The following is a 14,165-nucleotide window of genomic DNA, read 5'->3' on the forward strand; positions in this document are numbered from 1 at the left end:
CAACTTTTTCTGGACAGCTAATTCTGTGCATGAGCATTTTAGGATTTGTAGTATTACCTATCTCAATGCCAAGTGTATGACTATTGAAATGAGTGAAATGAGACCTCTTGGAATTAGATAGTGTACTCTACATCCAGTATGTACGAAGCAAGAATGTGACGCTTTCTTAGGTAATTATGTTTGTTTAGACAGTGAGGTCTCTGCCATTGGAAATATTATAGTGCACAAACATGGCATTGATTTTATCATTTTTTTCACAATACATTCTAGGCAAACTTAGCATCACAAGGAGCCAAACTCGCTGTGGCCCAAGTGGAACTGAACAATGCGCAGCAACAGCTGGATGCCAAACAAAAAGAGTTGGATGATGTGCAAGCCATGTATGATGCAGCCATGAGGGAGAAACAAACTCTTTTGGATGATGCTGACGCTTGTAGGCGGAAGATGGTCAATGCAACAGCTCTGATTGAAGGATTGGGAGGGGAAAAGGTAAAGGGAAAACACACTGATTACAACACAAAGTGGATAACTCTACTCCTTTTAATTCAAACATCCTAATAACTTAGAGACTGAATGCATGAAGTGCCAAGGGCAATACCCCATCTCTTTAAATTTGAAACTGATAAGAATAAAGATATAAGAATATAGAATAAAAAATATATATATAACACACACACATATGGCAAATAATAAAATTAATTCTAGGGCAGTTTCTGCAGCAGAAGAAAGTCATTTGATATTTGAATAAGACATTCTATTGTTTCTTGCCAGGTTCGTTGGACAGAAAGCAGCAAAAACTTTCAGAATCAAATCATTTGGTTAGTTGGGGATGTTCTTTTGACCACTGGATTCCTCTCTTATTCTGGGCCATTTAATCAGGAGTACAGGAACCTGCTGCTTCAGCTGTGGAAGAAGGAGATGAACAATAATAGAATTCCATACAGTGACGTAAGTGTTCAGAAATGGTACCTTAGAGGGCTTATCATGTTGAAACAGTTTATTTCTTTGGAGATTGTGACATCATTCACATTTGTGGCTAGACAGTAGTACATTTACTTATTTACCCTTCTTAGGATACTTTGATCCAAATGTACTAAGCAGAAACGTTCTGGCACTGGACGACCCCCTTTGGCCAGTTCAAGGGAATTGGCTAAAAGGTGTCTTTTGGAAAAATACAGCTTAGTAAATATTTAATTTGCTATAATTTGTGCAATATGTATTTTACACTGTAGTGTAACCCAAGAGGAATATAATCCTGCTTAAAATCTTTACCGCTCAAATCGCACAGCATGATATTCCAGGGTGGTCTCCCATCCAGGTAATATCCATTCTCAGATCACATGACAATGTGCTCAAGGACTTACTTTCAACACGGCCTTTGAATTCGGTAAACCCAGTGTCAGCTCTCTTTGTGCAAATCCTTTTATTTCCCTGTGTCTGGCGGTCACCGCATTTAGAAGGTAAGCTCTTTGCATCAGTGACCGATTGTACATGCAAAACTATGTACAGCACAATGTACATTGTCAGTGCTATATAAGATAGCAATCTTATTCAGGTTATGAAACCATGGCCCCTTTCCCCCTTTGTTGTGTTCCTTGGTCCTCCTTCTCTTCTGATGTCTTCCAGTAAGATGTTCTATGAGAGGCTCTAATTGGTCACTGACCATGGAAACTGCAAGACCTTCTTACCTCAAGGTTTGAATTGTCGCTTTCTCATGAGGGCACCAAAGAGTTTCCCAACATGGAGCTTCTTTTAGGTCTCACTCTACCAGCAGTGCATTTTGTAGGGCAGTCTCTAGTTTAGTCTCTGCTTAAACTTTAAAAAAAAAATTACTCTGAAAATCTGGTAAGTCGGTGCTTGAGCCATATTAGTTGCAGGTGAAATCAGTAACTAGCTAGCAGTGGAGCTACAAGTACAAAGAAAATGTTTGTAGGGATATGCTATACACCACCAAATATCTGTGAGACTGAGGAAGCCAAAATACTTTTGCTCATGGAGAAGATAGGTCATGTTTGCATAATGGGTGATTTTAATTATCCAGACATACAGTCATGTGAAAAAGAAAGTACACCCTCTTTGAATTCTATGGTTTTACATATCAGGACATAATAACAATCATTTGTTCCTTAGCAGGTCTAAAAATTAGGTAAATACAACTTCAGATGAACAACAACACATGACATATTACACTGTGTCATGATTTATTTAACAAAAATAAAGCCAAAATGTAGAAGGAAAAAGCAGAGGTATTAAATACATGATTTTCCTCTGTATTTACCAAGGAGGAGTTAATTGCAAAAATATTCCAACAGAAGGAAGCTATAATCTCTATATTATCAAACAACTGGTTAACTGAGGAAGAAGTTCATAAGCGGCTTAATAAAATTAAAGTAAATAAGACACCTGGTCCCCATACAACCAAGGGTTATTAAGGCGCTAAGTTAAGTAATAGCTAAACAATTATATTTAATATTCAAGGACTCTAATTTCCACTTTCAAAATAATTATTCATCCCAAGGGCAGTACAAACGACATTGGGTCATCTCTTAAGGTTGGAGGAAAGGAGAATTCACTAGCAACAAAGGAAAGGGTTCTTTACAGTAAGGGCAGTTAGAATGTGGAATTCATTACCCATGGAGACTGTGATATACTATAGATATATTTTTAGAAAGGAAAGATGTTGATCCAGGGACAAATTTGGAGTCAGGAAGACATTTTTTTTCTTCTTCATTATTTCTTTATTTTCATTATCATTGGATGATGTTTCACTGTTTTTTTTGTTCGCCTCCCTCTGGTTCTCTATACCAGGGGTGCACAAACTGGGGTGTGTGAGAATTGTCTGAGGGGGCACGGGCGGTTGCAGAGGCCCTGCGTTCTTCCCCAAGGAATTTAAATAAAATGCCGGGTGACCGCGCGAGGCCTCTGCAGCTCACTTACCGGGATTCAGAAGCTTGGTGCCGGGCGTCGGCATGGCAATGCCGCGGGGCCATGTGACGTCACATGACCAACGGCATCATTTGACGCCCGTCACCATGGCAACGCAGCATCAAATGCCACCGTGGGGTCATGTGATGTGATGTCAAATGATGCCAGCCAAAAGGTAAGGGGGGGGGGTGGGGTGGGCGCGAGTGCTGGGAGCAGCAGGCAGGGGGGCGCAAATATAGGATAACTAACTGTCGTCTAAATTTAGCATAGGAAGACAAAAAACATGTCTTTCTTCAACCTCATCACCTATTACAGGTATATAACTATGTAACACACACATTACCATAGTTTTTAATGCCGCTGTGTTAAATCTCAATGTAAATATCTTGTTAACGTAACGCAATCCGTTCATGGGTGCAATAACGTGTGCTTCATCTGAATGACATTTTTCCAAGTTTACCCACCAATAAATAATCATTTCATTTATTCCAGCCAATTTGGCGGAACTATACTTTTTACAATTTAACGTATTTTTGACTACAGTTACCTGTCACATTATCTTATTGAAATGAGTATCAGTGTCTTCAGTTGTATCATGTGAAAGGAGCATTGTATATTGGTATTGCAATATTTCAAGAAAAATGGAGTAGTAAATAGAATCAAATGGGGAAAAAACTGTCTGTGGCCAACACAAATTGCACCTGATGAAAGGTTCATGTAGAACCTGAAACGCTGTTGCTGTACTAAATATACTCCCGTTTTGACAAGATTTGTGGATGTAACTCCCTGTGTGATGATCTCATTCACAATCGCGCTGCCCCCTGGCAGGTTCCTCTCCAATGTGCTCTGGACATGTGACTGTGCTGGACTGGAGAGCAGACAATAATAATGTCTTTGTGGAAGAGGAGGGAGAACGAGGGAGAGGCGCCTTAAGGAAGGGGAGTGACCATGTTGGATGAGATTGCAACGATGCTCGTCTGGCCAGAGCATAATGTAACGATGCTCGTCTCTAAACAGGAAGTGGCCCACAAGGCTGAGGTAGGATATAGATCACGACCTGAACCGAGAGATAGAGTCCTGAATTGAGAATAGAATAGGGTCACTGGCTGGAGTCGAGGCAAGCGGCAGGGGAGCAAGGTCAGGTTCACAGGTGAGCAACAAGGCAGGGCGAAGATCAACAAACACAGCAGCCAGACAGGAACAGCGTTATCGGGGATTGTGTAGTTAACTGTAATACTGTGTATAGTGATCTTCACCTGAGGATCACAATTACCAGAGTCCATAAGGTATAAGCAAACTAACTGTATCACTGTGTCTGTGTAGCACTGCTTCCCTCCCCCCCTGGGAGATTTCGCCTAGGCTACAGGTACGTGTGGTGCTAGTTACCTGTGAGGGTCCAGGAGAGATGAGCTTCCGCGATGTTGTGGGGAACAGGACAGGCTTTAGGTGATCCTCAGGTTCTTTTCATTGGGTGACAGCGCCTCCAGTCATAGAAGGCTACTTCAGGCAGTCCCTACCATGACAGTTCTTTTCTCCTATACTTCTGTCCAATAGACTGCGACTTAGCCAGAAGTATATAAAAGGGGTCTTTATTTGATGCAGCCACTGCAGATGCTATAGCAGTGTTGCATATAGCGGAGAATGGGTTTCAGGCTCTTGGATGGTGCTGGCCAGCAGATAATGTTGATCTGCACAGATCTTAGTCCACTCAGCCCCAGGAGGGGCTGAGCTCCTCTCCCTTCCCCGGGTGGGAAGGCACACAGACTCAGACTCAACCCCAAGAGGGGAAGTGCTGAACTGACTAATAATTTGTAAGGCATCCTCCCTAATGCAAAAGGGGAGGGCACAGGGTCTGCACCATGACTGCCACTCAGGGAGGCTGGTTGAGAAGGGACGGGATCCCACAGGATAGCCTGTCACTGCCTATAGCTATCAGAACTTACGTGACAGGAGGGCAGAAAGATAGCTGGACCAGCCATGGCTATATCTGTATTCTTCCTGCTGTCTGACCGTAAGCCACGTGTGGCACAGTAAGTTATTTACAGGGACTCAAGCTCCAGCCTCAGCAATAGTAATAAGTCCGGGAGCTAAAACTAGAGGGGCTACATGTAAGTAGAGCTGTACTTTGTTTGGGTATTACTGTCACTTTCTCTCTTTTTTGGGCATATTGGTATTGCATAAATAACATCTATTTTGGTTAAGTCTGACATATCCCTATAGGAAAAGGCAGTCCAACCGGATTGTTGAAAATTTCCTTTTTACAAGTGAACTGTAACGGTGCTATCCTATTGAACATTATCTTATTCAATAGAGTAGCCCTGACCAAATGACATAGGAAAAAACATATTTTGCATTACATAAAAATGTGGCTCCATTTTAACCACTGATTCTATAATGCCTCTTAACATATTTTAGTCCAGAACTCCACATTTACATACTGTAAACGATCTCATTAGTGCCTTTTTATCTTTTCTTTCTATCCTCTACTCTGTAATTTGTATTTTTCCTGTTGTTCATTTGAAATGCAGGCTTAGAGTAGTCTCATCTTTGACTGTCAGTGCTTCGGGCTCTGTGCAAGGAGAAGGGCTAAGGCTAAGTTTATTAATCCTTGTTCAATCCTCTTTCTTTCTTGCGTATGAACAGTAGGCATAAATGTTTGAAGCCGTGCCCCAGCATTCAGAAAGATAAGACTTTCGATTATCCCAACAATTGCTTCACTTTTTCTACTCAGCCTCTAAATGTTTATTGACCTAATTCTAAAACAAAATGCCAAAAGGAACACTTAAAAATATGAATGGAAAGCTTTATTGAAGCCAATAAGGAGAAAATAGGAAAAGGATCAGTATAATAGTTATTATTTAATGTAGTTTAGCTGTGCTATACAGTTTTCGGCCAGTGGCCAAAAATAGCATATATGCTGTAAAGTATTTTTTCTCAAAATAAATTGTTGTGTGCAGTTTTGAGGCAAAGGGCATTGCATCATTATATACATAAATGCAGCCATCAATCTTCAGCCTTGTGTCCATTTACCTTGATGGTGTGTGTGCTGCAGAGTAACATGGGAGGAGTACTACAGCATTGTCCTGAGCTATGACATCCAGATTCATGTGTAAGGTCATGTGGGGAAGTAGATTTTATTATCACCCAGCTATGTTTTTGTAGAGAAAAAGACATTGAAACCTTAGCCATAGAAAATGCTATGTATATCTAAACTTCCCGATTGATTCCAAATTTAAGTAAGGAAATGTGGCAGAACAAGCATGTGTCCCTTAAAAGTTACGGTAGTATCGCAGCCCTATTCCTAATAATTTCATCATCCATTTTTGTTGGCGCTGTAACTCAATTCCTGTGAGAGGAAAATAGCCTTGTCCACATGATTGGGTACAGTACATTGTAACTAGTTGAACAAGTGATGGTCCAGCTGTAAAGTACAGTCAGTGACTTCTTTTATCCATTTCTGATTCACAGCCCTTTTTCCTGAGCAAAAGAATGTCCTTTACATGTAGTGTTTCTGTTGTGAGATCTGGTTCACTGGACTTGTTTTTAGAAGTGAGTAAGTTGCCTTGTAGAGAAATTCTCACTAGCTGCACTGTTACTGAAGGTAATGGTTTAAGGCATTATTGCCAATATTTATGTAACCCCTCTCTTTTGAATATTTCTCAGACTATACACCTGACACTTAGGTGGGAGCCTACTGTAGGTCTGTATACTTATATTAACTGCCACACGTGTGTGGGACCAGTAAAGGGGACACAGCACTTTAATATATATATAACAGGTTTATGAGTAGGATATTTGGATATACTGTACTGTGGCAAACAGGTAATCAGTAACCACGTGATCGTTAGGAATAGGATCACTCATACAAGGCACAATACAAATTATATCATTACACTTCACATAAATGCTGCTGTGTGTTACTGTACGTGTGTGTATGCGATAGGCCTCCCAATCCTAGGTGGTCAGGCCTATGTGTGTAGCACCGGTACCCCTTTGGCGCTCATGTATTGTCACTATAAGTTGCAGGCCTGTACTTCGCAAATAATATATTATGGTACCACTATTGCTATGATCCGTCGGGGGATCCCATCCATTGGTAGTCTCTCTTCCGGCTCTCCCCTGATGGGCTCTCCACTGATCAGCTCTTTCCAGTCTCCCTGTGAGACACATGCAGGTCCTTTTTCAAAGGAGGCTATAGATCGAGTCTAACTCTGAAAGCTCTGCGCAGATCTGCTCTCTGTCATGGCTGCCCACTGCTCTTTAGGCTCACTCCCCCTCAGTCCCTCCTCATTAACAAGCATTGCTACTGGCTTATCACAGTCACATGTCCATGGAGAGTGTAAGAGATGTGTGCAATGGAGACTGTTTTAAAGGTGAAATTAAAAATAAGGCTTTATTGCCTGTTCCTTTAAACAATACAACAAACAAAAAGATACATAAAAACAATAACCACTTATACCTGTGTAAGGGCTAACTTACTTCCCCAATCCCTCTCTGCAAGGCTAGGGGAGGGGGAGCCCCTACCCACTTATCACCCCAAAGTCTCAGCAGGACCTTAACGCGGGTGGCCCTTCAGGTCAGTGGTGTCCGAGTAGGTGTCTGCTTGAGGGTCCAGGCATAGAGGTCGGGTCCCCTTTTTTCTCCCTCTCAGAACACAGCTCTCCATTTCCTTAGGTCAGCTCCTTTGTGAGCTAAGGAATATCTTTCCTGTTTCTCAGACCATGCTATTTCTAAAACTCCTAATAAGCCAGGTGTAATCTGGTTGATTGCCTGTGAGCAATTAACCAGCACACTGCTGGGGAAGTTGTATAGACAATTGACAACACCAAATAGCCTTTTGGAATTGTCTGTTGAAATGTGCTAAAAATATTATCTGACACTACACATACTGAATCAATTTTGAAATAAAAGCACCACATAAATGCATTAATCAAAATCTACTAACTAATCCACAATAATGCTATTATAAATATGTGACACCGGGAGAGAAATGGCTTTCAAAATTGTATTCCTATAAAATGTGTTAGTCAATATATACTTTTCATGTGATAATTCAAAAGGGGCCAAATCCCCTGGCGCAAGGAACAATAGTCACTAAAATATAGAAGAAAACAGTCTCAATAGTCTGTGGTTGAGAACCAGTCCCAGATGATGACTCCAAACAGTGGTCCCAAACGTTTTATAATTCTGTAGGATGGAGCAGAAGACAGACCATTGCGCAGTAATCTGCTACAGTGTCGCTACACAATAACAATTGCCTACTTACAGCATGTATGACAATCAAGGGCAGTTCGTGTGGTATCACAGCTGATTGCAGTTCAGGATCCTTTGATCTCACATAGTCTCCAATACACGATGAATGAATTAAATGTACATAGTGTCATACAACTAACCCTGTACATTTCATTCATTTATGGGTGATTCATAATCAGAGGATCCTGTACTGTATGTAATCAAGTCTCGGAGAAGATTTGCTATTGTTCCCTAGGGCCATTCCCAATAGGAATTATTCCACTCCTTGACTGGGTCTTGTTTGAATATATTGTTTCTCACGAGTACACTAGGTACTATCACCTCACAGGTATCATCTTAGGTGGAGCGCTTTTTTGTATCCTTTAATAGCAGTTTTCTTCAGTTATAATTTTCATGTGAATGAGTGCACTTATAAAGTGAGGTGTAGTGCACTTTAGGTCTTTAAGTAAAAAACGCTTTATCATTCAGAGGTTGTCATGTCATTTTCGTAGAATTCCTGTGGACATAACCGGTTGTCCTTGAATGCAGGGTAAAAATAGCACTGTTGATGAAGGTTTTTCTCCACATATACTTTCATGAACATAAAATCGGAAAACTTATGAGTCCTGTGCGTTCATTATTGATTTGGCAGTCAATCATACAGGATTGGAGCCATTTAGCAATTTCATCTAACATGAAAATGCCTTATAAGCACTTGATATACTACCTATATCTATAGACGAAGTGATACATACAGTAACACTCAAACTATATCAGCAGGGCTGCAGACAGATTTCCCGGGCCCAGGACTAGAGTTACGTCTGGGCCCCGCCCCAGCGGTATTGCGAGCCCTCCCCCCCCCCATTTCACTCCTCACGAGTCCCCTCTATTTCCCACTCTCTTCCCAAGTATTTCTCCCTCTCCATGTCATTCCCTCTTCCTCAATCACCCCCCTCCCGTCTCGCATGTATTTCTCTCCCCTGCGTCTAACTCTTACTCCCTCTTTTCCTCACTCACTCACACTCTCTCTCCCCTTCTCTCCTCTCACTCAATCCCTCCCCCCACAAAATACATATAACCCCACTTCCCCAATAAATTTTAAAAAGTCCCCAATACATTTTTAAAAGCCCCCAATTTCCTAATACATTGTAAAAAGCCCCCCTCCCCAATACATTTGAAAAGCCCCCCAATTCCCTAATACATTTTTAAAAGCCCCCCACTCCCCCAATACATTATAAAAAGTCCCCACTCCCCCAATACATGTTAAAAAGCCCCCCAATTCCCCAATACATTTTAAAAAGCCCCCCAATTCCCCAATACATTTTAAAAAGCCCCCACCCTCCCAATACATATAAAAAGACCCCCCACCCCAGTACATTTTAAAAAGACCCCCACCCCGCAATACATATAAGAAAGACCCCCCACCCCCCCAATACATATACTGTAAAAAAAGACCCTCAATACATATTAAAAAGAACTCAACCCCCCAATACATATAAAAAAGACCCCCCACCCCCCAATACATATAAAAAAGAACCCCTCACCCCCCCAATACATATAAAAAAGACCTTCAATACATATTAAAAAGAACTCCACCCCCCAATACAAATAAAAAAGACCCCCCACGCCCCCCCAAATCATATAAAAAAAGAGCCACAATACATATTACAAAGACCCCCACCCCCCAATACATATTTTAAAAAAAAACACATTTACCTTGTGGATTGTCTGTGGGGGGCCTGTCCGGCCGGCACAGCAAGTTGGGTTCGACCTCTGGCCAGGCCCTGCTACCGGTCCTCTCAAGGCCGGGCCCCGGCTCTCACTTACTGCAGGCATCTATCCCTCTGTCTCACGCCGATCACACGCCGGATGCTGGCCAAGCCTACTTCCATCATACTGATGTCACACGGGCTCGTCGGCGTAGGACAGTGATAGAGGCCGGCATCTGAGAGAGAGCCAGGGTCCAGCCGGGAGAGGACCAGCCGCCGACAGGGGAGCACCAGGACAGGTGTCCTGAGCCTGGTGGCGGAGGGGGGCTGGTCCGGGTATTCCTGGAAATGGAGACTGACTTCCAATCCTCCGGCTGGGTCCTTTCTTATTCAGGGCTCTGCAGCAGACCCTCCGCTCACCAATCTCCCAATGCGACTTTGCCCCCACGCTCGCCAACATTAAGGACCCGGCCCTTCCTTCTCCCCAAAAGTTAATTCCTAGTCCCTGAGAAAACTGTTGGCTGCGCTGATGGCAAATCTAGAGAATGGCTGTTGGCGAATGATAATGATTATTAAGTGAATGCACCCCACTGAGTTTATTTTAACAAATTGAGCCTAGAGGAAGACACGGTAGCCACAATAATTCCAATCATCTCCCTCTGCACAGAACCACTATTTAAAGGTTGCTTCTTAAGGAGAGGTGACATTTATTGTGCGTGCTACACAAATGTTCAATTACATTCTTTTCAATCCAAGAGAGTACTGGCTTTGTGATAATGGGCTCTCATATTTCAGGACAGCTGATCTATATTTCCTTACCAAGACTTGGTGAAGATCGAAAATGTCTAGGTTCTGTCAATAGGTTTTCTTTATTCTAATAGTTTAATTTTGACCGCATTTATAACCGTACAATTGTTATTCAGATGAGCACGTGCTGGGCAGATTTCATACCTTATCTTGCTGCTGCACTTAACTCGTTGAAGACAGTGTTAAGTAGTGAAGGCACTCAAATATTTAATGTATCTTACCAACAAACCAAACAATATTGTGTGCAAGCTGTCACATTGGTTAAGTACGTTTGTAAAACGCTAAAGATCGTTGTACAGAAATTAGATCCAGACAGAAAAAGATGCAGACAGTCCTGATTTGAAATCTCCATCCTTCTGGAATGTCTCTAATATAAAATATACGGAGCTGTATGCAGAATAAAAGCAAAACCAGGTATGGCTGAGTCTACTTCTGAGGAACATGTGGTTACCATAGTTACAGTACATGGGGAAGAGAAAAGGAATATGTAGCCAGCTCAGTATGGATGTAGTCGGCGTCATTGTTCTTTTTGGTAACATACTGTACAGTTTGTTGGGTTACATTGTAACATACTGCAACAGCATTGTCACTGACCCTTACGGAAATTCTTATGAAGTTTTGAGTTATACTGGAATATGTTGTGATCACCAGATATAATAATACCGGCTACGTTTCTGTGCACATAGCAGTAAGTTTTGGGTAGTCACTTTAGCAGAGATTGGCTTTGAGTTTTGTGTAATCAGAGCCTTGGGCTGCCTGCACTGAATATTAGTTGGTGCTGCAACAACCATTGCATCCGTGACCAAGCAACATGCATTTAACTGACTCTCCTCCTTGGTTTATGCACATCTTCAAAGGGTATGCACAACTCCTTCTCTCAACTTATCGTGCATAGAGGGACTCACAGAAATCTTTTTTGTGTTTCAGCTGTTAGCGCTTGATATGCAATGCACCAGTGCTCCTGTCTTATTTCTATGCCATTATTTTTTCTTACTGGAGAATTGTGATTGAAAGTGTCCTTCCTTCAGTGTCGCTTCCAGTTTTGGGCAGAACATTTTTATTAATTTTCAGTGTCGGCTGTCCATTTTCTAATTCCAGCAGCATTAAGTAGCTGTCAAGGTTCAGAAACCCATGTAAAAGGACATTTGAGGTTTCTGGTCCCCAAAACATTTCATTTTAATGGAAAAGTTTTGACTTCTAAGATTGAGGCACCAGTTAAGTGCATGAGACCACTGATACTCAAAGTGGGTGAAACATGACAGTCCTTCATTCATTCATTTAAGAATGAATAAACAGTGTCTAAACTGCAGTTAGGACATATATTTGTTCTGGACAATAAAGTCACAAGACTCACATCTTAATGCCTACACTGCAAAGATGTGTCTTCCTTGTCCTCTAGTCTTTACTGCTGTCTCTACCTAGTTGATTTGTGATTGAATAGAAATGACAATTCTAAATAAATGATACAACGACTCATTTGAAAAGTACAGAAAATGAAATAAAATAAAGTGTGAACATGGTAAAAAGATGTTTATGTGGGAAATGTAGAGCATAAAATAAAAATGCAGGGGAAGACTGGGGAACTTTCTGACTAGCTGTGAAACTTCTCCATACAGAATCATTTTTCTATTATGCCGTCATCATTTATGATACTTTCCACAATTTGGAGCTGCAGTTCCTGGACACCCCCTTCTTAGTTATCCAAATGTATATACTGTATAACACAAAAGGGATTGTACATCTATCTTAATTTATATAGTGCCACGCATGTACAGTACATAGCACTTTACATCAGTAATACACGTGACATAATAATAAGATACATATTAGGAATAAGCGCATCATACAGTACATAAAAGTAGACCTTACATAAAGGAGTCACTTCCCCGAAGAGCTTCCAATCCAAGTGGTAAGTGGGGAAAATGTACAGAGACAGAAGAAGTGTGTTCTGGTAAGTGCATCTGCAAGGGGCCAAAGTTAATGCATATGACATGTATAGTATCAGCCAGCGGAGCTATCCAAATGCTTCTTTAAGAAGTGTGTTTTAAGTTGGGTGGATAGAGAGGGCGCCAGTCGGACATTGAGGAGAAGGGCATTCCAGAAGTGTGGGGCAGTAAGTGTGAAAGATTTTAGGCGAGAGAGGGCTTTAGATACAAAAGGGGTAGATAGAAGACATCCTTGAGCTGAACACGAGTTAGGCAGGTGTATAGTGAGAAATAAGGGCTTGGATGTATGGAGTAGCAGAAGAGTGTATAGCCTTAAAAGAGAGAAGGACATTTTTTTAAAGTAATATGGGATTTAATAGGAAGCCAGGAGAGGGATTTCAGCAGGAGAGATGCGGACACAGATTTAGAAAAGAGTAAAGCGATTTTAGCATCAGTGTTTAGGATAGATTGTAGGACAGGGGAGAGGCAGGAAGGCCAGACAGTAGAAGGTTACTATTGTCGAGACGGGAGAGAAGGAGAGCCTGTGTTAAAGTTTTAGCAGTAGAGCGACAGAGGAAAGGGCATATCATATCTGTGCAATGTTATGGAGGAAAAATCGACAGATTTTAGCTACTTTGTGAATGTGAGAGGAGAACGTGAGGGAGGAGTCAATTTTGACACCTAGGCAGTGTGCTGGTGGTACTGGGTGTATGATATTTCTGCCAACAGTAATGTAGAAGTGGGCAGTAGGGCCAGGCTTGGGGAGGAAGTATGAGGAGCTCTGTCTTTGACATATTAAGTTTGAGTCAGCGGAGGCCATCCAGGATGAAATAGCTGAGAGGTATTCAGAGACTGGTCTGTACAGCAGTTATTAGGTCAGGGCTTGAAAGGTAAATTTGTGCGTCATTATCATAGAGGTGATATTTCAACGCAAGAGATGGGGTAAAGTCACTGGGAAAATAGAAGAGGTCCCAGGACAGACCCTGAGGTATGCCTACAGTGATATCGACAGAGGAGGAGGAGGAGGTGGTGTTGGAAAAGGAGACACTGAAAGTGTGATGTCAGAGGTAAGGGGAAATCCAGGATAGAGCTCTGTTTGGCTACCAAGAGTATGGAGAATTTGAAGGAGAAGAGGGTGGTGCACAGTATCAAAGGCTGCAGAGCTCAAGTAATATAAGCAGTGTGTAATGACCTTGGTGTTTGGCAGCATAGAGGTCAATAATTATTTTAGTGAGGGCTGTTTCGAGCAAGATGTAAGCGTAAAGAGCAACATGTGAGAAATAAACAATTTATGAATGGTGGTGCTTTAGAATGTTGATGAAAGATTACTGTGTCTTCTTGAGTTTTTGATAGAAGATGTCTTCTTGGCCAACTCCATTCACCTTCAGAATAAGTCCATGCCACTTATAAATAAGCCACTTGCAAACAGGATATTGTAACCCCTCGTATTGCCATCCCCAGAGATATTCCCAATGTATAGGCCCAGTCTAAATGTTATCTCACCCACAGGAAGCTCGATTAACCCATTCGATTAACACACAAGAGATTTGTCAATTTAGCAAAACAA

At 41.7% G+C, this 14,165-nt stretch overlaps 1 protein-coding gene across 1 annotated transcript in view; it reads left to right on the forward strand.

Annotated features, from left to right (window-relative positions):
- The window catches only part of LOC142487170 (dynein axonemal heavy chain 5-like), a 426,040-nt gene that overhangs the window by 293,306 nt on the left and 118,569 nt on the right, over positions 1 to 14,165 (forward strand). Inside the window, exons 61-62 of the mRNA XM_075585972.1 lie at positions 271 to 489; positions 772 to 948. Coding sequence (XP_075442087.1) covers positions 271 to 489; positions 772 to 948 — 396 coding nt within the window. The remainder of the gene's footprint in view (positions 1 to 270; positions 490 to 771; positions 949 to 14,165) is intronic.

Source organism: Ascaphus truei, chromosome 2, assembly GCF_040206685.1.
Source record: "Ascaphus truei isolate aAscTru1 chromosome 2, aAscTru1.hap1, whole genome shotgun sequence".
In the NCBI taxonomy this organism is placed as follows: domain Eukaryota; kingdom Metazoa; phylum Chordata; class Amphibia; order Anura; family Ascaphidae; genus Ascaphus; species Ascaphus truei.